We start from the raw sequence: 25,185 nt of genomic DNA on the forward strand, positions 1-25,185 counted from the left end.
ATCACCTCAAAGGAAAACAAAGTCTATCTTGAAATGCGACGCTAACGCAAACCACAAGCAGCAACCAATCTTCTTCAACACTAAACCTGTCAAGACTTATCAACTGTGTTCATTTAATGAACACACCCGATAAGCAAACATGCAAATCGGGTCAGCATTATAAAAATGCTGGTGTGAGTAGCTCTAAAATACAACATATAATTATACATATATATACACAATCCATACGGTAGTTAGTTCCTCCATCGAGGCACCTTAACTTTCAACGACTAATACAACATCCTTAAGTACAATAATTAAAGCGGTAGTTCCTCCAATCGAGGCCTTTAACTTCCCACTAAACATACAACAAACCATACGCGATAATAAAAGGCATTTAGTTGTTCTTCCACAAGCCTTTAGGTTCTAACTAAACTATAACCAGCCAAGCATATACAATAATCTATCTAAAGATATATCATTAACCAACATATTACCCTAATTATATTAATTAAGGATTTCTTTGTGTGTCCCTAAAATTCACGTCGATCTATGTCTTACCTAGTTTTCACGGCTATCACAATCGCTACCCAACGCCATGTACATGTACATCCACATGCCTCCTTACATAATGTACCACTCGTGGCGTAACTACCACTGGCGGGATGCCGCGACACCGTAACCCCTCACATGAAAGCCATTATGTAAATCGCCACTATTCGCATAAAATATCGCGCATCTCGTTCCAATATTTGCAAATGGAATAATCAAGCCACTATTCGGCTACGCCAGAAGGGCCATCCAGCTTTACTGAAACGCCAGAAGGGCCAATCACATTACTTCCGCCCCAAGGCCATTCAGATTCACTGAAACGCCAAAAGGGTCAATCAAATTACTTACGCCCGAAGGCCATTCAGATTCACTGAAATGCCAGAAGGGCCAAATCACATGAGTTGTGGTAGCTAGGTTCTAGGATTTTTGTTACGTAATTTATTCAAGTGTCATCCATTTATGACTCATAATAATTTCCCCTATATTACGTGCAGGTCAAATACCGTATTGCACTAAGCCACAATATTTAGAAATATCTCAATTATATCTCATAACCACTTTCACTCTTTCACGTGCCAATATATTATTGCACTAAGCCATAATCCCGTGGGAAAATATCCACACATACTATACTACCTCATAATAGCATCTCACATATAAAATAATGGAGCGTTTATACATTTATTTCTCAAAAATTATTACATTTAATATATATATCCCAACATATTATATAATGTCACAATATCAACGTCAAATCTTAATTAGATAATGACAACCAAATTTATACTAGCTTTCACAGCATTTTAGCATTTGATTTGTCCATACAATTTACAACATAAAATGTAGCACAATTAAACAAATCCAATTAAATCAATGCCCAATCCATATATATATATATATATATATATATATATATATATATATATATATATATATATATGTTTTACACACTACTCACGTCAAATCTTAATTAGATAATGACAAACAACTTTATATAATATTCGACAATATTTTATTACTACATTTGTCCATATTCTTAAATATGTGAAAAACTGGAAAAAGTCAACATTCCACAGTCAACGGTCAACGGTCAAAGTCAACGGTCACAGGTCAAAGTCAAAGTCAACACGTCATTGTCAAAGTCAAATTGTCGTTTCTATGTTCGACACGTTCAGGGTCATAGCCATGGTTCATAGCTAAGGTCAAAGGTGCATGGCTCATGGGCTCATGACCAAGGTAATGGTTCGGACCCAACTGGCCAAGCCCAAACCTTAGAACCCGAAAGTCTAAACATTTAAAGACCCAATTAGATATAATTTTAAGTTATATGACCAGCCCAAAAACCAAAATTAGAAACTGGCTCAAAACACCAATGGGTTTGGCCCGGAGAATTTAACTGAAACCGGCCCAACACTTAAACTAAAACTGGTCCACAACTTAAACTAAATTGGTCCGAAACAAAGGATTAATCCGGCCCAAAACAAAACAAAGAGAACTGGCCCAAAACTTAACTTGGTTCGGCCCACAGAAAACCAAATAGAAAAGGCCCAAACAAAATAAGGTTTTTGGCCCAACCAATTTAATCCAAAACCGGGCCCAAGGCCCAAGCCGACCTACTGTTCATCTTCTCCAGGCTTCTTCCTCCACCACCAGCCCAAAATCGACCACCACAAGCCTCCACACGACCACCCAATTCAACCAATCGGTTTTAATCCTTGCAAAAACCCCTACAACTTTGTCAAACATAAAAACGCTAATTCTTACATTCCGAATTCTTCAACCAAACTAGATCTGAAGTTTCTTGCGCCATTAATGGCTTCCACCTCAGACAGCCCCCCACACACTCAAACACACCCCTTCCATCGACAACCAACCCGACTACCTTATAAATTTCATTTAACCCTTCCTCCACACTAGATTGACATCTCGTCCGCCATTAACAGAGCTTCGACAGCTCCCATTCGACAGCCCTCATTCCAACCTCAATCAATCCTCCTAATCCCATCACCAACAACCCATTCAAAACCCAAACAAAAAGTTTAACAACAAAGTTTAATCTAAATCGATTTCGGTCGCCATTATCACGCGATTGTTCAAGCTTCCACCACACTCCCCAAGAAACCAACAATCTCAATTCAGTATCCCAACCACCGTATTAAACATTGTAAAGGTTCAAAAAAAAAAAATAGTATCTGGGGGCGATTCTTTCTTCGCTCAAGGCCATTGCCATTGTCGCTCTGTCGAGCTTCAACAGTCCAAAAAATATAACCGACTTTACTAATAAAAAATGGAACAATCACGGACAAGGAAGAGCAAGAAAAATAACAGAAACAATGCACTCTCAAAAACTGTTATACTCGTAAAACATCTCCGTATAAACTGTATAGGCGATAGACGAGAAAAAGGAAAAAGAAAAACTAAACTACTCACCTGTATTAACAGCTCGACGAATCCCTCCTAATCCGAATCGTCGCGCTCCAACGCTCTAGCCAACGAGCTGCCTCCATTTTTAATATATTTTATTCTCTATGAACCTTATTTTCCAGAACAATGTGTTTATATACTTGGGTCTGAAACCCAAGCCCAACACAGACTCGGGCCCTAGAAATTAGGCCCGCGATATCCCAAATCCAATCCAGCCGATTTTTAAATAAATTAATTAAATTAATTAATTAATCAATAGATAAATACATATTTTAAATACGGGCGTTACAAACACATCATAGATACATTTGATGTGGAATCTCCAATTTGTAAATACTCATCCGTTGAATCAGAAAAACAACCAGTTGCTAATTGTGCAACTGCAGCTAGTCCCTTCTGTAACCCATAAATTGCTTGCCGACCCAATCCATCCACCTTGTCTTTAAAGTAATCGTCGAAATCTGCTTTTTTCAACATATACAAAAAGCTCCATCCATGTACCTTTGTCTTTTGTTTGTTGTGAAGTAATCGCTCATTATCTTTTGTTTACGAAATCACCACCATCTCTAAACGCGTGTACTCTCGCCTTCTTCACCGGATCCACCGCGTTTATGCGTATCCACATCTTCAATTTCAATGGCTGCTTGAGTCATTAATGCCCCAGCAGTGGATAATAACTGCAACCTCCTCCTCCTCCTTCGCCTCATCATATCATTATGCTCATCTCTTACTCTTTCTATATAGTCATCTTCAGCGAAAGTACCAGAAGATGACCCGGTAAAACCAGAAGACGAACTATTACTACTAGATCCTCCCCATAACCTTTGGTTAAATGCAATTCTTTCTTCTCTAGACATTTTTTCTATTTTTAGCTTGGTTGTGGGGAAGAAGATGGTTGTTTGTTTGTTTGATCTAAAAGAAGAAGAGTAAAACGAAATATGAAAGGTAAGGTCACATGTGATAGTTCGATTTTGGTCCACTCTCCAATTGACAACACATTTTATCAAATTTTTGTTCACTTTCCAAGTGACAACACATTGTATCCAAATGTCTATCCAAATGTATCCTCAATAATTCCAAGTTATGGGCCACCATCCATAATTCCAATGTATAGAATAGTAAAAGGCGCAGTGGAATGGAACCATGAACCAGACGGGATGTTACATTCCGTCTCGGTCTAAAAATACCAGACGGATGTTACATTCCGTCTCGGTATCCCCATACACTATTCCTATCAGAACTTGTCATAACCAAACCACATGCAAAAATTAGTGATATTCCATCAAAAATTTGTGTTTCAACCAAAACATAGGAAATAAGTGAAATGCAAGGTCTAGCCTAACCTACGAACTTTTGGAATGAGTGAAACGAATGTGAAATTTTGGGAAACATACGAACTTATACTTTGGAAACATACGAACTTATAATTTTCTGAATTTTTTTTCCCATAACCTCATTTGTTTTATTGACATATTCATATCCAAAACCTGCTAATATACTTTGGAAATAATAAATAAGACAAACAACAATCATGAACAACACCCAAGTCTAACAAAGAAACTTAGTAAAAAAACTAACTTATAATTTCTGAAATTTTTTGGACATAACCTCCTTTGTTTAATGACATATTCATATCCAAAACTCATCAAAAAAACAACCTGCTAAATCAAAAGTCATTACAAACAACAATCCCAAACTCCATAAGACAAGTAATGGCGCGAGCACAGTTATTACAAACTACAAAAAAATATCTACTGAGACCTCCTCCCCCTACGAGAAGGCTCGGTCGAAGAGCTCTCCCCCCTACGTCGTTGTTGCCTCTCTGGTTGAGGTTGAGCTTGAGGTGTGGCACTTGCAGCATTCTCCAACTCTTGCACACGTCTCTGAAACTGCAAAGTTCGATTCCGCTCTTCTTGTAAGTACTCAAAACTACGACGAGAGGACTCCATGAAGGATGCACGCATGGCATAACTGAGAGAGCTGTAGTTAAGGAGCTCCGACCTTACTTCATCCTATTTAACAAAACAAATGCATGTTAGGGGTTATAGTGAATAATAAATAAAAAAAAAAAATCATGAATAAATTTAAATCATACTAACCTGGGCTAACTGCTCAAACTGTACTGACAAATCTGCTACCAATGCGGCATCTACTGGTGGAATAGGTATGCTCATATCTTGCCCCTGAGAAGTAATCATGCTCCAGTGCTAAAGGTCATCTTTATCAAATATCTGTGGAGTTCTTTGCGGCATCTGAATATCATGAAACACCACGGGTCGCGGATCGTGGCAACTCCACTCCTTTTGGGAAATGAATGTCGGACCTCAATGCTTCAGAAGTAACCCCTTCAAAATTGGTGCCCCGGTATAATGCACCTAGCAAGATACCTCGACCAACCCTCTTCCAATACAAGTCATAGTCTCCCGTAAAAATGAAAGCTGATGCGTTTGGCCAATCATTTGGGTTTGCTCTATAGTGTGAAAGAGCAGCAAAAAGAATATCAGAGGTTGTCATATCTATGGGTGGTGGGTAAGGTATAACAATCTCTCCAGATACTTGCCGCCAACATCTGTCCCCAAGGTACCATGCAGTTACTGACCCTATAAGTATCATTTGCCGTTGAGAAAGAAACCTTGCTCTATGACACATATGGGATAGTCTACGGTACTCAGTGTTCTCTGGAACATCTGAAATATCCGCATAAATGGTCTGAAATATGAAGGACTCGGCCCAGGGTTGCCACTCAATTCGGGTAGCTCCTAAAAGCTCAATCTGCTAACGAGTGTTATGAATATTATGTGATAGATCCGCATACCCCCTCTGCCTACGATGAAGCCCCCATGCTTGAATACGTGGAATCAGGTCATGAGTCTCATCCTCTTCCAACCTCTTCAACACAAGATGCATCACATGAAAATGTTCGTACTACCAATACTAAATCAATAGATTAAATACAATATATATATAAAAACATGTCAACATTAATAATTAGATAAATAAATAAAATGAAACAATAACTTAATAAATAAGACTTACCAGTATAATCCAAACAAAGCCGCACAAATTGCCTTTAGCGGCTTTCGTCTCAACTGCGAGCTCTATCCAGTGGTAAAGGTATGCCAAGATGGATTGACCCGGTCATAATCCCACATCCTCTCTATGTCTGAGACAGCGGCCATCCACTCGATACGTAAATAACTATCAACATATCCAAATAATACCACACCAACAAAGTAGAAGAGGAAGGCACGCATATTCGTGGATCGACTCCTCACCAATATGATAGTCTTTCGGCTTCTTCTTTAGTCTATTCAAATATCTCGAAGTAAACTAACTCATATTTATAGCTCCTCCCTTAAACTGCTCAGCCAATAATCTAAAAAACCCGTCTTCCTCATCATCTTCAACCAAATCAAAACCTTCAAAGAAACTCATCTCCGTAGTAAAAACCTCTAAATTTTCATCAAAAGGAACGGCATCTCCATAACCAATTGGGATACCCGTGAGCATTGTGAAATCAAGAGGGGTAATCCCAAGCTCACCCCATGGGAAATGGAATGTGTGGGTAGTTTGCCACCACCGCTCAACTATCCCAAACAACAACGCTTGATCATTTTGTCCCAAATTAGAATTCAAAAAGTTCTCAAATGGTGTGGCGGCTATAATGTTAGTAACCGTGACAAAATTAGGATCCATTTTTTATTTCATACAACGCCACCACAACACAACATTTGAAAGTGCACAACGCACTTTCCATAGGTGTACTTCCTACATTCAACCAACACGCAATACGATATAATTACAACTAATTTTTTTTTAAAACAATGTGACAAATTCAAACTAATTACACAACAACAAACTTGATATAAACTAACATAAAAAAAATTAACATAAAAAAAAATCTAAAACTTACTTGAGACTCCGCCACTCGATTTGCTACGTGTCGGACCGATGTTGACGCTAATGGTGGGTGTTTCTCGATTTCACAACGCGGTGGAAAATTTCGTCTTCCTCACCCACATTTTGCGTTCGCGATGACGATCCTTTTTGCCCCTTTTTTTGGATATTTTAAAACTTCCAAACCATCTACTACGCTCTTCATGTGGTGAGGTTGGTGGGGATGCATTGGGGGGGTGGAGAAGTCATTAGGAATGGAAGTTTGTGATAAAAGGTTGTTAATGGAGGCTAGAAAATCACAATGGAGGCCGGGAAGAAAGTGAAAATGGAGCATGTTCGCATTTGTTCATATTGACTCACCAGACGGGATGTTATATTCCATCTCAATCAAAAACCTCCAGACGGAATCTAACATCCCGTCCGAGATATTTTATTCACTTTTGCATTGCACAGCTTCACTTTGGTTTTCACCGTTTTGGTGAAAATGGGGTGAATAAGTGCTGAAGTGGCGGTGATAAGGGAGGGATTATATTCACCTGCATTACAAATGCTCTTATGGGGTATGGGAGTGTTTTGTTGGGTATGTCCAAGATTACCCAAAAACAACCCTAATCTGAGACGATTTAAAACAGATTTCAAACTAGAAAACATCCAAACATAAATAAACACATCAAAACAGAAAAAACAACACCAACAACACTAGGTGTTTACAAACTTCAAACAAAGCCAATAGATGGAAACAACGAGGTGAAAAACATCTTTACAAACTTATTTCAAATGGTCACATACATCTCAGTAGATTTCAAACGACCAAATAGCCTCACAGTCTAGAAACAACTTGTATAATTTCAAACATCATCACTTCTTCTTCAAAAACATTTCAAACAAATCGTTTGCTATTGGCCGATTGTATTCCCTGATTGCCGTCAATGGCAATACTATATTTGACCGGTTGTCTTCTGCACCAGTTTCTCTTTTACGTTTTCCCTTAGCTTTGGCTGGAATCGAACTGAGTACACTATCCAAATGGAACTGAAATGGTCTACGTAGGCCGAGCTTCCTGCTTATGTTTGCTACTGGCCGGCCGATTAGTAGTCGTGGATGGCAAAATTAACCGGTTATCTTCTCGACCAATTTCTGTTTTTCGCTTTTGCTGAGCTTTGGATGGAAGGCAACTGAGTAGACTATCAAAATGAAACTGAAATGGTCTACGTAGGCGAAGCGTCTTGCTTATATTTGCAACTCGCCTCAACTCCTCACTCTTCAGGTCATAACACGACAACTTCTCTCCTTGATGTATGAAAGTTTTCAACACAATGTCTGAGTTGACATTGTTATCAGACTCTTCTTTCAGGCAAACTGTGCACATCGAGCCAGAATTTACGTAAATTTGACAGTGGTTGAAGATCAATGCTAATTCTTCTTGTCCAGATATAGTTAATTCTGTCGGTTAAGGCCCATATCTCTAAATGATCTTGAAAAAATGTTGTGAAGCACAAAGATCCTTCAATCTCTGATGATAAGAACATGTTGTAGTTTTTGGCACGGATGGTAGCGACCACACTTACCCTAAATTCCATGATTTCCACATTCAACGAGCAAATGTAATTTAGTGTCTCGTATTTCTCGTCATCACCAACACCCACATCCTGGTCACTATCATACTCATCCTCCTCACCAGGCACAGAAAGATATGCCAACCAGTGCAATTCCTTTTCGGCAAGTAGTGGCGGTGTTAATTGGTTGTATCCATATATATCACCAGGAATAGGAATAGGAATAGTGGTGTCGTTCCACTTTGTATCCCCCAAGGTAAGTGTAATCACACTCGCCCTAAAAATTCCCAACACCTTATACCTTTCAATAGAATCATCATAGAAGAAAAACCACTGACAGCTAAGCGCGAATGGAACTATGCGTTTTGTAGGATCACTATGAGGGGGAAGAGATGTACACCGCTTGTGACAAGGTTACATACATACACATTGAAAACTCTCAAGAAGGAGCAGTAGACCATTACAGCCAGCTACGACTGACACTCTCCTGCCCTTCAGAATAGGAATATCAAGATCAAACTTGTCTATACTCAACAAATTCTTCTCTTGTTTCTTAATGATGACGTACTCATCCACACCATAGCAAATATTTCCGGCTGCTTTTAAGAGAATATCTCCTTGGGAATGAGTACGAGAACGATGGAAGTGGGCATTGACAAAATTGGAGTCAGATATGATTGAGTACCAAGGGATGATCTTTCAAGTGATCCAATGAATACAGACATATATCAAGTACAAACTTTACAAAATCCTCAAGAACATTCCCTTTGCACAGTAAATGTCGCAGGAAATGCCCAAAAAACTGACACAAGATAACTCTCACTTAAAAACTAATGTCCTTCCACTTATTGTTAGAACTTTGTGGGTGTTTTTGGAGCCCCAGAGCTAAATTTGCATCTCATGAGGGCGGATCAATCCTCAGATCTTGGAACTTCTTCAGTAAGCGGGACTTGTAGCTCATGATTTCAGCATCCTTTGAAGAATCACTAATAGATCTAATAACTGAATTTGCTCCAGCCTGGTGGAGAGCCAAAGCTACCTCATCTGCAAATCAAACATGGCAATCGAAGTGAGGCGTGTTTATCATTCACAAATGGAAAGATATGAACAGTACAACATTCCACAAAAACCTCAAAAGACCTGCGACCCATCATGCTACAAAACCTTCTCAATTTAAACAACAAGTATTATGCAATTGTCTGGAGATTAGTCAGGAAGCATCTAAATTCTACACATGGATGCCATGTTCGTACAGGGATGAGGCCTTCCACCTTTACTAAACAGAGCGGTGATCCAAAAAGGTGACACAATTCAAAATTTAGGGTTAGAGCTGGCCTCATTTCATGGAAGGAAAAGATGTGCTGTAGGTCATTTCGGACTTATCAGCAACACACCTTTCCAACCGGTAAAGTTGTGTCGGTACTTAGAACTTATTATTTCAAGGAAGGTCGTCTTATTGGACCACCGGTTCAAAAGTTCAATATTTTCCAGAGCAACACTCACTTATGCTCAAGAGCACGAAGATACTTGACATTGTTGTGTTCGAACTAACTGTTCCCAAGTCCAATTAATATCCATTCTAATTTAGTAATTTCTAACGTGTATCTTGAAAGTTACCTTAAAAGAGAGATTAATACTCTCTCTTTCCACGTTGTTATCCATCGTATTCAAACTGTAAGTAGACGAAGGAATGAGATTATTCTCATTTTTCTACTTGTTTTTACTTATTCTTCCTCTTCGGATGTAAAACAATCTAGCCCGGACTAGTCTGCATCAGTATATGTATCAGACAAGAGTGTCCATGCGTCCGGTTAATTTTATTTAATTCTATTTTTTGAAAAACACTTTATACCCATGTTATACAGGTTAAACTATATCTTAAAGACAAAATGTAATCAGCCAAGAAGGGAGGATTTAATTCATATAAACAAAAAATTCTTACTTGATTGTGAAAGGGCCAAAAGAGCCTTTAGAGCTTCTTTACGTGTGCGGTCATCTTTGGCAACTTCCAACATATTTAAAAGCCCTTGAGCGCCGCCCAACTCTAGTATCTTCATTCTCCTTCCATCTAGTAATCCAACAATAAAAGAGACAAAAATTGTCAACTACACTTTTATTCTGACTTCTAACCAAGAATCTTCTATTTCAACTGAATTTTGATGTTGCATCAAAACCACAGGGCAAAAAAATAGTTCAGAAAGTTAAACTTTCCGGAGATACCTCCTTTTCTTGCTTAAACAGTTTACTCTATCAAATATGAAAAAGAATTATATGGAAATTCAAGGAATTCAGAACATATGAGGAGCGCAAAGTAAGCTGTTTTTACCAATTAAAACAAATTCGTGATTTATGTATCACCAATTTAGGCATAAGCTTCATTTATAAGCCTAGCGCAAGATGCTATACCACAGCGCCTAACAACCTTGAGGCTGGCTTTTTCAAGAGTTATTTACAACAAACATCATATGAAATGAAGAGCATTGCTAACCAGATTCAGATAATAAAATATAACAGTAACTGAGAGTACCATCAATAGCAATACGGGATAATCTAGATGCTCCCATTCTTTTGAATAACGGATCCTTGGCTTTCAAGAGTTGCACAGATTGTTGCATCACATTCTCGCCTGAAAAATGACATCAACAAAACTACTTACACTGGGAAAATTTTATTTGCAAAAGAAGGAATCATATATGAATTAGACCACGATATATTACCCATATAAGGGACAAACTGATAAGAAGCAACCGACAAAGTCCCAACAAAAATAAACTTCAAGACCCATCCTATTTTTTGTTCAGCTTCTTCCTCAATTGAGAGGTTATCTGAAGATCCTGTTATGCATCAAATCATCAGCAACCATTTTCATCAAGTATAACTGAAGCATACATGCAGAAAAGTATAATATACCTCCTCCTTTTAAAAATGAGATTTTTTTTATCTGCTCACTTCCGGGAAATTTCCTAAACAAATACTGTAAATACATCAAGAAGGAATAATCGTCAAAAACCATAATTCTAAGACTCTTATCTATTGTGTCTACTTTACATTAGAGGTTCAACACCTCAGCTCAATTACATGTCTAACTCATGATTTACATGTCAAACTTTACATGATTTATATATTACAAAACAATTCAGAATATAAATATGCAAATAAAAATTCAAGAAACTGAACTTACAGTACTGAGTTGTCTTGCTAACGTTCGCATGCTGACTGAGAAACTTTCCCTGTCGCTTTGCTTCTCCTTCTGGTTAACCAACGAGAGCAGAGAGGAAAATAATTGGGCCAGGCTTTTATGGACATTGGGCTTGTATTACTTTGTGGGCTTTTAATGGGTTTTGATAATCCGATAACCGACCCGAACTAAACCGATAAAAAATGGTCTGGGTTTTGATAATTTTGTTTACTCTTCACCGACTTAAAACCGAACCGATAAAATATTGGTTTGGTTTCAGATTTATCCTCTACCGAACCGATATGAACTTGAACCGATAAGATGACATTTTAATAATATTTATAATTAATTTTGTTTATATTTATCAATTGTGTGGTTGAAATTAATTGATTTAATTTAGAATTTAATTGATTTTATAGTTTTCAATTCATGTCGGTTCAGATTTCCAATTTTTTTATCGGTTCGGTTCGGTTTCAGATTCCCAATTTTATTATCGATTTGGATTCAAAATTTTCAAAACCCCACCCAAACCGATCCATTGACCGCATGTCATCCTTCATATATCAGCCTCAATTACTTTAGTTTAGATGTTACCGTCTGTAGTAAATAACAGCCACCTTGTCACCTGCTTTAGAAAGTGGGGGAATATTTGTAATTGTTGGATTTTAGTAACCAATTACGGTTTTTTTTTTTTTCCCCGTGATGGAGAAAATTGAAGTAGAAGTAAGATATCTCTCTTCAACCATGATGAAAACAAAAAGGCAATGTTTGAGTAAGGTTTACGATGAGGATGCAAGGTGTAAAAGGACTAAAGATAAGCACATGTACAAACATGTCTGCCACTTAATAGAGAACGAAAAAACTTATTATAGGTACACCGTACACGTATATATATATAACCTATCTATTAGGATATATACTTCAAGAGTTCCACTAGTAGCAATTTTTTATGCACCCTGACTAGGAAAGAAGTACTCTAAAACAACACACTTGACCTCTAAAATGGTGAAAACACTGTTATAATTTCAAGGGTACGTTCGTTTCACTTTAGAATGGTAAGTTCTTGTTTCTGAAGTGTTTGGTGAAGCTGGATTATGTTTGATGAATACAGGACTCATAAGCGAACAAAAAAAGAACGATTATTGAATAGAGAAATTTCATTCTGCATTCAACAATACACTCAACAGTTTATAGGTGGATCAACTTAACAATCAACATTGAGAATAAGACTGGAAAAGAAGGCAAAGATTCAGACAGATGAAGAGAGAGAGACAACGAGGTGATGTCTCATCATCTCTTTGCACTTTTACATTGCGTTTATTCAGAACTTAGTTTATTGATATGTTTATAATTTCCATTGATTAGTAATGAACATGTTACATCAACTTATCAATCACAACATCTATGTTGATCAATTCACATCTTCGACATTGAGTAGTCCATGACATCCACAAGGAAATCTGCAAGCAAGATTTCAGCAACCATGTTAGAAAGGAGAGAGAAAAACAAAGCGAATGCATTTAGCAAACATGTAGCACTAAGTGCACAGGCAAGAGTGAGAAAACGTCATTTATTCTCATCAACCTAAATAAACGTTGTGTTTGATTGGTTATAAAATATTGCTTGAAAGTTCTTATTCTTGAAAATAACAATGTCCCTAGGTCAGAAATAAAAACTATGCTGAATCCTGTGGTAAACCAGTTGAATATATGGGATGACTTGTCAGGTCAAAAACTTACAAAGGAACGAGAATCCAAGACACGTTTGAACTTGGAAAATAAAAAATGGGAAAAATGAGCAGGAAGCAGTGCATACAATATGGTACAGCGCACAATGATACATTTCAATACAAGCAGTTCAGTAAGTGTTACCTGCATCTTCTTTGGTGAAGCAGAGAGGAGGTGTGATTCTGAAAACGTTCCCATGAAACCCACCTTTTCCAATCAATACTCCCATTTCTAGGAAAATTAAAAGGTATGTGAGTAATCTAAATACATAAAGCTTAGGCAACAGATGTAAAAGGGAAGGAATAGAGATAAACCTTTCATCTGGTCCATAATGTGCACAGTTTCAGCATCTGCTGGAGTTTTCAACTGCCTATCAGTAACAAGTTCAACTCCTAGCATCAAACCCCTACCTCTCACATCCCCAATAACTGCAGACAGATAAAAGCAACAACTTGTGAAATCATACGCAAAAGACACACACAGATGAATCACAAGATTTATACCCTCTCAAAAGCATACTCCAATACATGCACAGATATATTTACATATCTCAAACAGAGTTGATAGGAGACGTACTTTCATACTTCTCCTTAAGAGATGTAAAGCGTTCTTTCAAATAAGAGCCCACAACAAATGCATTTTGCTGGAGCTTTTCTTTCTCAATAACCTTTAACACTGCAAGAGCTCCAGCTGTACATACCGGATTTCCGCCAAAGGTATTGTAGTAACTACGATGGGTCAACACCTGTGCGATCTCAGGAGTTGTTACCACTGCACCAATTGGAAGACCGTTTCCAATTCCCTGAACACACCAAAGGAAGATACAAGTCAGCACCTGAAAAGAAAGAATAAAAGGTGCCAGATATTGCAAATTACTTGAACGAGATTGAGGTCGTATGAAGAGTTCCCAGTATCCACAAGAGACTTATTTCAAGGATCTGGAAGAGGTACTATGTTGATCATATTAATTTTGAAGTATAAATGTTCTTATTCACTACAGTTTTTTTTTTTTTTTTTCTTTAATTTTTATCGATATTTGTATTTTTGACCAGTAAGACAACAGATTGTTATATGCTTCGATTACAATTATACTAGCACCAGCATTTCCCAAAATCACCCACTTTTTATTTTTTTAAGTACCCTTCCACGTTCGATGAATTTTTTCAGTACCCATACATTTCCTATACTTCTTTCCCATTACACAATCTTTTAGAGCAAAGAATTGTAAGCACAAATCTCATAGCATCAGATGCTCAAAGGGTGTATTAATGAATATAAATACAAACGAAACAGATTCAAAAGTCCTCAATATGAAATGGTTAAACAGAAAGGATATACAGTCAGAATGATTCACCTTTGCCATTGTCACTATGTCGGGCACAACTCCTTGGGCCTCGAATCCCCAGAAATGACTTCCGGTGCGAGCAAAGCCTGATTGAACTTCATCAGCTATACATAGCCCTCCAGCTTTACGTATGCTGCTATATGCAGCAGGCAAGTAACCTGGTGCTAACTCTAAAATTCCACCCACACCCTGTTAAATGGAAGTACCACACTTAACAATGATCACATAAATTTCTCAGGAAAATTGTGCATTTAGTAGGACTCACCTGTATGGCTTCTGTAATGAAACCACCAACGCGACCACAAGTTCCAAAGTCAATGAGGTCTTGGACATCTTTCGCATACCTTTCTCCATCTGAACCAAATGCACCTCTATAAGGATCTGGGTTCAAGGCATGGTGAACTCCGGTCTGATGGTGAAATGCAATATCCCAATAAAGTACCAACATTAGGAAAAGAACGGCAATGTGTTTCCAAATAAACAAAATTATTACTATCAATAGACACTTCAAATTGTTCTGGACAACAACTCAGCCTGCTTTCTGGCAACCCTTGGACATTGGAATCTTCACTCTTCCCTTAACTATCGGACTCGACTTGCTTGCAAGCCCCTTACTGACACAACCTCCTTATACTGACCTGATGTATTATGTATATGGTGTAGATATGAGAATTTGACTGCTAGTTTAAGAATGCTACTCTTCCCTATCAATATTTAGGTTATATGAAAATTAAGTATTTAAATCAAACAAGTTTTCTAAAAGATCCAACTTATTTAGATGTTAAAAAAAATTGGTAATTATCTTAAGATCTCTGAGGAAATATATTTTTGAAATGCGAACCTTAAATATGAAGAAACAAAATCTAAGCTATGGTGTCTTTTAAGAAGACAGAAATCATACATGACCAAAACAGTCCTTCAGGGAATTAGCTATCACTAAACTATGACAGATTATCAAAGTAAACCTAAAAATACTTTGACTTCTACTCTAGGAGGTAGCAACAAACCTAATAACCTTAAATACTGCTATAGTTATTGACAGGAATTTAGCATGTGACATTGTTAAGCAATTGGAAAAAGGGCGAAATGTCCACGTAAGCATACCTGTATTACATTGAACTTCCAATTACGTAAGGCAGTGACTCCCATTGTTCCAGCTGCATTCCCATGGTACGCATTTCTGAGTGAAATAATGTCATTGCACCCAGTGTACAGTCGAGCCATCATCATTGCCAGCTCGTTTGCTTCTGTCCCGGAGTTTGTAAAGAAAACAACCTACACACATCCGCCACAATACTAATTTGGCATGAAAGCATATCAACCTTAATATTTGCTTATTTAACTTATGATATGTGGTCAGCTTAAAGCTAAGAGATTAAGATCGGTGGTACTACTTGAGCAGGCTGAACAACACATGATTTTGAGAATTGAGATTCATAAGGATGACACTTTAAAGAGCGCAAGATTGACATTTTCAAAATCTCAAATGCCAAGAAGGCATTTTCAAAATAACAACGTTAACCTGTGTTGGATGTTTCAACATGATCCTATAAGGGAAGATACAAATAAGGTAACAGAATTGTGAAAGTCTAGTTTGGTAGAGAGTGTCAATTAGCCCCTTCCCTATTTAAAGGTACAATAAACAACGAACCAAATAATACCATTTCTCATACTCTTGAATATTTTTCTCTTTTGTCTGGTAAGAAAATTTTGTTTTAATTATAATTGGACATAGTTCACTAGTACATTACAACGTGTGGCCCTCGTTGTAGTAGACCCATAAATAGAATCAGAGTGCTTATTGCATTTAGCAATAAACTTTTTATCATTTTCAAGTGCTAAAACACGATAGTAACTAATTAGCAACCACAATGTCTTTTTCCTTGTAGGTGCACAAGCTGAAGGTCATACACATATATGGTTGTATCATACTATCATTCCAAAATTTTGAATTGCCAAATCTTTAAGCAGCAGATGCCACTTCTTACCTAATAGCCAAAACTCCCAAAAGCATCTCTATATTCTTAACAGACAAAGAACAAGTGGTCTTGGACTTTGTTGAGATTTTGGGCATCTAAAATGTTAATACTTTCTTAGTAATACAAGACTCACCGTTAAATCTATCTATGCCTATATTCTATAGTACAGAGTGATAACTTATCAAACTAACAAACTATTGAGCTCACACAGCATGCTAGCTTTAATGGAACACACTGTTTGCGGCCCAGTCTCCAATGCCTTGCATGTAAACGACAAAAGCCAAAACTTTATTGCTTTGTCTCATAAGACAACGCACCAGATTGGACCCCAAGCCAAAACCCCGCAATACCTACTTACATCAAATATGATTCCAAGTGGGCCAAGCTCACTTTTCTTCTTAGCATATAATTATTATATATTACATAACCAAGAAAAATAAATAAATCAATATTAATTACCTTCAAATCACCAGGCATTTTAGAAGCAAGCGCTTCGGCGAAATCACCAATAGCATGATTCAAATACAAAACAGTAGAGTGTTGTATTTTCTTCGTTTGATCAATGATTGCTTCAACCACATCAGGGTGGCAGTGCCCACAACCCACCACAGCAATTCCTCCAAACGCATCAAGATATCTCTTACCTTCTTCATCAAACAGATACTGCATCTTCCCATCCACCACGTGTACCTACCATAAACACAATATCATTTCAAGCATCGATACATTTTTATTTTTATGTTTTTTTAAGGTGGAAATAAAATCTTACGGGATTTTTATATAGAAGTGAAACATGGAAGGGCTTAAAACTCTTTTCGTTTCTGCAAAACTTCTGCAGCAGAAGGACCTGTATAAGGAGGAGGAGAGTAATCGAACAGGGGCATTTTAGGAATACAAACGTCATTATTTTCTGACAATGATGCTTGAGAGAAAGAACGACACCTAACTCTACAGCTTTTATCCGAAACTACCCTCGTTAACAATCTCTTAATCATCATCTTTAAAACACACACAGTTATATAATCTCTCTCTTGCAAAACTTGTTTGAAAGAGAGAGAAAAAATGTAATGCGAGAGAGAAGATAATAAGAGAGAAATAGAGGGAGGAAAAATAGTGGGTTTTTATAGAAGGTTGTTGGAATCATATGTGAGGGAGAGATTTGTTTTCAGTGTGTCCCTATCTACTAATTTTAACAACATTGTTTTCAGTGTAATACACGTGTGGGTCATATGTCGAGGATGACGATGTTTTGATGATATTTTATTAGATGATCATATGTTTTGATGTATCAGATCATAGAGTGCCGTTGTTTTTTCTTTTATGATGTGGACCGTAACCGCATAGTAACATTCTTTGGACCGTGGTCAATTGAGAATCCTATTTACACGTGAATATATGATTCTTATTTGGGGAATAACGGTTTAATAGGAAAGGATTTTTTTTTTTTGATGAGTAATAGGAAACGATTTTAAGATAGATGACTAGAATCTTGAAATGAAAGTTGGTGGAGTACGAAATGTCTAAAATGGAAAGGTAATAAAGTACTGAATATACAATATAATGAAACCACATAAATAGGTTTAAATTGATTTCCAAAAGACTACCTGGGGATATCTTATCCTTTTTTATATATCCTTTTTATAAGGATAAGGGTCCAGGTTGGACTATTGGATGTGTGATTCAATAGTCTAAAAATAAAAAAACAAAAAAGATGAGAGGATGTATTTATAGATTGTTATAATGTTGCGAACCTCATCTCTATGAAAATATTTTCGGGTAGACAATAAGAGTGCAAGTGGATATCCAAATATTATTCGAAAAATCGGATATTATCTAAAAATTTCGAATTCGGATTCGGATTTGGATATTTTTTTTATGTCCGTTTCAGATACTGCGCATCCGATAATATCCGATCCGATTTAAAAAATTAATAGTTATTATATATAATTAATTTATTCATTTTTTATTATATAAAATATTATATAAAATCATAAACTAATAATATAAAACTATAATGACAAAATAATAATAATAATAATAAATGACAAATATATATATTTATACTAGTTTTTATAGTGGTAAAATGAATTATTCAAAACAAATAAAATTTTAATTTTCGGATCGGATATTATCCAATATCCGTTTCGGATATCCAAAATCGGATTCGGATAATTTTTTTAATATCCGTCGGATTCGGATTCGGATATCGGTATAAATTTTCAGATTCGAATACAGGCATATCCGCATCCGAACATATCCGTTTGCGCCTCTAGTAGACAATCTCTTTCCAAAATAAAAATCCAATATGGAGAATCAACGTAAATATAAATTGTTATTAGATACTACGTGTTATAAGGATACTACGTGCTATAAGGATGCACAACAAAGTATATGGAAATCCTACCTTAAATTACTTTTGTATGTTTTTTATTAGGGTGATCTTGGACACACCCATAAAAACACTTCCCTATCCCAATTTTAAAATAAATAAATAAAATAAAATTTAGACACATTTAGATTTTAAATGTTAAATTATTTTTTTTATTAGGTGTATCCAAGACAAAACAAGTTATTTATTTAATATACATCGTAGGACTTTATACGAATTAAACTCTAGATACTCTGCGTTCTTTACTTGTAACTAAAAAAGAACGTATTCATCTTCATCTTCTTTCAAAAGAAAAAATTGCTCTTGATTTCTTCTTTTAAAAGAACGAGTACCCAAAAAACGTGTTGTTATTATTATTATTATTATTTAATAATGCATTTTGCCCCTATTAGAAATATTCTAAATTAATTTGGGAGATATTATTGGATTAAGACAATTATCGGGTATGACAAAAACTTAAGTTAGTTATGGAGTAGGGAGTGTTTTTATGAGTGTGTCAAATATCACCATTTCATTATTCTATTGTACGAATACAGTAAATTAGTAAATGTTAGAGCATTACCAGTGGGTGCACCCAAATGACAATTTGTGTATCAAAAAGCTATAAAACTGCTTCAAAACTCAAATTTGAGATACAAAATGAGTTCTCAGTGAATGATTGCTAAACTCACTTTTGAAAAAATAACACACATCACCCAGCCTGCGGATGATATTCAACCTCACTACATATCTTTATACCAAACACTTTTAACTTTACAATTAGGAAATTTATCATTGCCAAGACTTTCATCGTGTTTTATATGTAAGATAATTAGATGACATAGATGCCTCAACATTCATCTGATTGTTATTTTGGTATAACATTCATCTGTCTGCCGTCCGCCAAATTAAAATGCAGAATGTTATTAACTCCAAAATGCTTCCATCCTAATTGGTAAATCAGTACCTAGCTCAATAGCTACACATGCCTCATTATCTCCAAAGATGCGGTCCTTTTCCATGGGATCTCCATGCACCATCAATGGTGAGAAGCTAGATGACATTTCCCACCAATCAAGATATAGGCTGGTCATCGAGCTACTCATGTCGAGTACTAGGGTGCTCAAGCTCGACTCGTGTATCTCTCGAGTCGAGCTCAAATTTTGTTCGAGCTTTATTTCGTGCTCAAGCTCGACTCATCGAGTAGCTCAATGAGTCTAGATTCCTATTCTTCTAGACTACAAATTTGAATTCGATCATAGGCTCTAGAGTTTGATTTGACTTGTATTATGTATAGACTCGACTTCAACTACAAACTAGAGATAATTGAGCACAAATAGACTCTAAATTTTACCTCAAGACCAAAATAACTTGCTAAACTCATTTAAATAAAATACTAGAATGCAATTACAATTTAATAATACCACAATAACCACTATCAAACAACTATTTCAAGGTGTGCACATTATAAATACAATCAATATATGTTGAATAATTATAATCCAACACACTAACATAAATAATTATCCCAAATAAGCGTTAACATAACTATGTAAAGTGCGAATTTTGTGAGTAGCTCGCGAGCGGCTCAAGTTCGAGTTCGAGTTTTAAAATGTGCTCAAACTCGACTCATATTATTGAATGAGCGAGTTTGAGTCGAGCCGAGCTCGAGTTACTCACGAACAACTCAACTCGATAACCAGCCCTATTAGCAAGATAAAACAATGTATATAATAGTTATTGAAAAAAAATAATAGACTAGAATCTTCCAATTTTTGTTCTTAATATTATTATGTTTGATTTTTATGCAGAATGAATTTTTTCATGAATTTAAATTTTAAAGTTAAAGTAGTCCTGGTCCAGCTCTCCAGCCTATCCTCAAAAATCATATGAACACTTACCAGTTTGTTTTAATATATGAGTCGAGATGAGGAGAGATCATTCTCTCCATGGCATGGAGAGATCGAACCAAATAGCCGTTAGATTATGAGAGATCAGGTCTGAGTTGTAGATGTTTCATGGCCCATAACTGACAAACTCAATAAAATAAACATAAAAACCAAACTGACTTAAATGCCCTCCCCTCATCTTCTTCCCTCTCTTTTCAACTTTTTCTGGTTAAATCCTAATTGTCTACAAAATCGAACAAACCTAAGTCCCATAATTCAATGATGAGTATCAATAAAAAAAGACACTCGAAATACATTTTCTTCAATTTAGTTAATTAGTTGATACATAAAAAACGTAGCAAACTTTTCTATCTTTTTGGTTGGTTTTGTTATCGCGTTGGTTTTAATGGTTGATATGCTTTTCACTTAATGAAATTAGAAACATGGGGAAGAGTAGAGAAAGGGGCGTGTAATGGGCATAAATTAAAGGAAGAAGATGACCCAAAGTTTCACCCTTTCTGGTCTTTTCTTTTAGAGCATTCCCAATGCAGGTGGATATGGTGGGAATGTGACAATATTCACCTCTTTATGGTTCAAAATCTTTGCCCAATACAAAGGTGAATATCAAGGTGACTATTTTCCTAAGTCAAAACGAGGGTGAAACCTTCAACCGAGATAGTGGCTGAGTTGTGAACTTCGGATGGGATGTTGGAATCCGTCTCATGTGCTTTTTTTAAAAAAATTCGATTTTTTTTTCGGACGCCCCGTCTCACGTGTTTTTTCGATTATTTTTCAGTTTTTTTTAAACTTCAGACGGGATGTTTCATTCCGTCCGGCGCATTTTTTCGATTTTTACATTCAGACAGAATCTAACATCCCGTCCGAGATTAATATTTACATTTGCATTGGGCAGGCTCACCTTGTTTTTCACCAAAACGGTGAAAAAGATGAGAAATTGAGCCTATCTAGAGGTGAATAATATTGACATGGATTGGGAATGATCTTATGGTTGCCTAACTCACCATCCTTGATATGTGGACAATCTATCTCACGGCCCTATTAAAGTGTGCTCTATTATTTTGAGGGGGATCGATCTACTCTCATCATTTGCCTTAATATATATAGGAACTGATGTATATTATATTGTTTTTAAAACACAATTGGCAAACCACAACTTGAAGTATGGGCACTGGAGATCCTTCGTTATTAATGCGGAGAAATGGTTGCGAATAGGTTGGTGAGGGAGTGTTTCAACAGATCGAGCTAGCTTACAAGTCTACAAAAATAGGAGAATGACACTAAAAATTACAGACCAATAAAACAATTAATATGCACTCAAAAATACAAAAAATTGCATGTGTTGACTAGCAAAGTCAGTAACACTCTTGGGGCTCAAACCTCGCCAGCATTAAAGAATTACTGATCTCCAAAAAAAAAAAATAGAGACAAAAAATGCTTGGTTCACTAAATCCCAATATTTTCATTTCGGCCGATATATCAGAGGGCCAAAAACTGATATATATTGGAAATACCACTGAAATATCGGTTGATATATATATTTTTTTATTGATTAGTCATTTTTTCATGTCTATATATCGGAAATACCACTGATATATACCTATATATATCGGAAATATCATAGATTTTAATTAAAAAATCAATCAAAAATGGTCAAACATCGGTCAAAGTCAACAATATATATCGGATCTATTGGTCGATATATATTGATATATAAAAAAACTCGATATATATCGGGTTGAAATTGTGTCACTATATCCATCCGATATATCTTAATATCTCCATAGCAGATACCTCAAAAACTGATATATATCGCCGATATTCCGTCAATATTTTCATTCTTGGTTTCTCTAATCTATGGAGATGGAGATCTCTCTCTCTCTCTTCTTCTTTTTTTTTTTTTTTTTTTTTTTTTTTAAATAGAGAGATAAAAGGGAAACACTTCCAAACTAGGAAGTGCTCCCTAGAGAGTGCATACATAATTCAATCAACTTTTGCAATAACAGGGTTTAAACTATAGTGCGGGAGGCTCGCCTTTCCCTAGCCGCTATTGCATCAGCTACAAAATTTGAGTTTCTACTAATATAATAACATCCTCTAAAACAGAAATACTGACATACTGCACATTCTCTTGAAAATTAACATTTGCTCAAGGAACGTCCTAATCCGAGCTAATTAAGTATCAATTCAAAAGCTATATTAATCTTGCAATACTTCACATCCTATCCTTCGAAATTTGTCCTATGAATGAAGTCGTCAATTAGAGAGAGGTTCAGTCTCTTCTTAATCGACTATTCTGTACAGTATGGAATAAACAACAACGACGTTGACATGCATTTTTATAGAAGGATGAAAATGCCAAACTCTCTGTCCATTCGCTAAAAACATAACGTATATGCTGTATTGCTTATACACAAAATTATAACTAGAGGTTATCTACCAATCTGATGGACATATAATATGTGAATCTGTCTGGTATAGAGGTGTCAGAGTAATCAACCATAATACAAATTTTCTTTGAATTTGTCTCTCTTACCACTGTATGATTCCATGTATGATCCAACTCAACAGGATAATGACACCCACTTTTAATATGATTAGACAGATATGATCGGACTATAGGAGTGCGAGTAACTTAAATCATAATTACTCTATTGTTAGTTGATATACATGTTTTGTTTTTAATATTGTTAGACAGAGATGAAGAAATGGCACTTTGGTTTTGCCAAGAATGAGTTTAGCGATGGAATTCCAATTGTAGTGGCATCACTTCATCACCTACGACTTACGAGATTGATGTAAGTGTTGAAAGCTACGGATTTTCTCGTAAATTAAGTTTAGTCATTAGCTAGTGTACCAATGACTTGCTTTCATTGTTAGTCTTGAATCCTGATGTGCTTTTTTTGTATCACCGTAGTCAGTTAGTCACATGCATCCCTCCAATTTGAGTTTATATATATATAAAAAAACTTATAACTAACTTGAATTAAACACACATCTTGATCCTTCAAGATAATATATGTTATTGTACGTGCTCCTAGCTAACTCGAGTATTTAATTTAGATATAAAGACATGTTATTATAGAATTGCTTTTGGAAATCATTAAAAGGAGCTCAGTGGCTCAGCCACAAGTTTATGGTACTGGGATGACCATTGATCCTGTAATGATTTCATCCTCTAATCACCACCATAGCCACATGTTACATGCATAGTTCGGATGTATCAGCCCATTCCTAGCACAAGAGAGTGATCAGATCATCTTGTGATACTTATTTGTAAATGTTGATAATGGCAACTTCTTCCATATATCAGCCAGACAGGAACAGATTAGGGTCTGTTTATGTTAGTTCCGTCTCTAAATTGTGAAAAAAACTGCGGGATTTTTAGTCTAATTTTGAGACGGGCCTAACAGAAATGCTCCCATCTGTTTCTGTTTGGCCCAAATGGTGTGGTGTATATTTGGTGTTGGCAGAAAACTATGTTGTAGTTTACACTTTGACTGAAGTAGTCAATTTTGTGTTGCATATGCTGATATGCTAGACAGAAGTATCAGTTTTCAGCTGGCTTGAATTTACCCCACCCCGTCCACAGGACGAAGCCACGAATATGAGTTTAATGAGGTAGTAACTATTACATATGTTGAAATGTTTTTTCGATGGGCACTAAAGTAATTAATAATAGCACTATTCCGTGCTCAGTGCTCGCCAATACGCGGAAGAGTCGCACACAGAGCCATGCGGGCCTTGAGCCCATAAAACAGTTGGTATCCAACCAATCTTCAAAGCCTAAAATACGCGCATTCGAAATTGGGAACTTGAGGCCTCGACTATAGTTTAGTGAGGAAGAGAACAAGCCCAGTAAGTAGTCCAAATGAGCCGATAGCATAAAAGAATAAAAAATACGTAGTGCTTTGGCCCTCATCGCAAAAGTAGTCCACTCAATTGGTTTACATGAAGTTTGCTTCACATTGCAGAATTGCACATCGTGCTTCAAAAGTAGTAGTCCTCTCAATTGTTTTACTATCTCAATACCCTCAGAGAGGTAATGATTTCATAAGTTTTATATGGTGTGTTTTCATAAACTTATCTTGGAGTCTTTTTGATAACAGGAAGAGTCACGAAGGCTGCATTTTTTTTTTTTTCATATATATATATATATATATATTAGCATGATGCACGTACATACACACGTGTTTTTACGCCAAACTAATTGTATAAGTATTAGCATATCTAAAATGGTGCAAGTCTGTATATGTTCATGATTTTGATAACT

The 25,185-nt window shown here is 36.2% G+C and overlaps 2 protein-coding genes across 2 annotated transcripts; both read right to left on the reverse strand.

The window, feature by feature from the left end:
- Nucleotides 1–9,082: 9,082 nt before the first annotated feature.
- On the reverse strand, nt 9,083–11,719 carry LOC147490098 (ARM repeat superfamily protein). The gene is made up of 6 exons (XM_086569727.1): nt 11,590–11,719; nt 11,319–11,382; nt 11,126–11,242; nt 10,936–11,034; nt 10,351–10,476; nt 9,083–9,452 (listed from the first exon to the last, which is right to left on the reverse strand). The coding sequence occupies exons 1-6, from the start codon at nt 11,617–11,619 to the stop codon at nt 9,307–9,309; spliced, it is 582 nt and encodes a 193-aa protein (XP_086425853.1). The 5' UTR covers nt 11,620–11,719; the 3' UTR covers nt 9,083–9,306.
- A 1,183-nt stretch (nt 11,720–12,902) lies between these two features.
- Nucleotides 12,903–17,730, reverse strand: LOC147490099 (alanine--glyoxylate aminotransferase 2 homolog 3, mitochondrial-like). Its single transcript, XM_086569726.1, is given in 11 exon segments — nt 12,903–13,046; nt 13,458–13,544; nt 13,628–13,741; nt 13,890–14,115; nt 14,668–14,847; nt 14,924–15,067; nt 15,763–15,933; nt 17,097–17,327; nt 17,407–17,418; nt 17,421–17,446; nt 17,449–17,730. Coding segments are annotated over 11 exon segments (1,422 nt in total). The 5' UTR covers nt 17,636–17,730; the 3' UTR covers nt 12,903–13,002.
- Nucleotides 17,731–25,185: the final 7,455 nt, after the last annotated feature.

The sequence above is a fragment of the Coptis chinensis genome, chromosome 7 (genome assembly GCF_015680905.1).
Source record: "Coptis chinensis isolate HL-2020 chromosome 7, ASM1568090v1, whole genome shotgun sequence".
Classification (NCBI taxonomy): domain Eukaryota; kingdom Viridiplantae; phylum Streptophyta; class Magnoliopsida; order Ranunculales; family Ranunculaceae; genus Coptis; species Coptis chinensis.

Excerpts from the sequence above, each read along its gene's own strand:
- LOC147490098 (XM_086569727.1), bottom strand. The coding sequence starts at position 11,619 with ATGCGAACGTTAGCAAGACAACTCAGTACT. Across the intron at positions 11,035-11,125 it reads TCAGTTTGTCCCTTATATGG|GCGAGAATGTGATGCAACAA; the intron begins GTAATATATCGT and ends GTCATTTTTCAG. Across the intron at positions 9,453-10,350 it reads TTTGGCCCTTTCACAATCAA|ATGAGGTAGCTTTGGCTCTC; the intron begins GTAAGAATTTTT and ends TTTGATTTGCAG.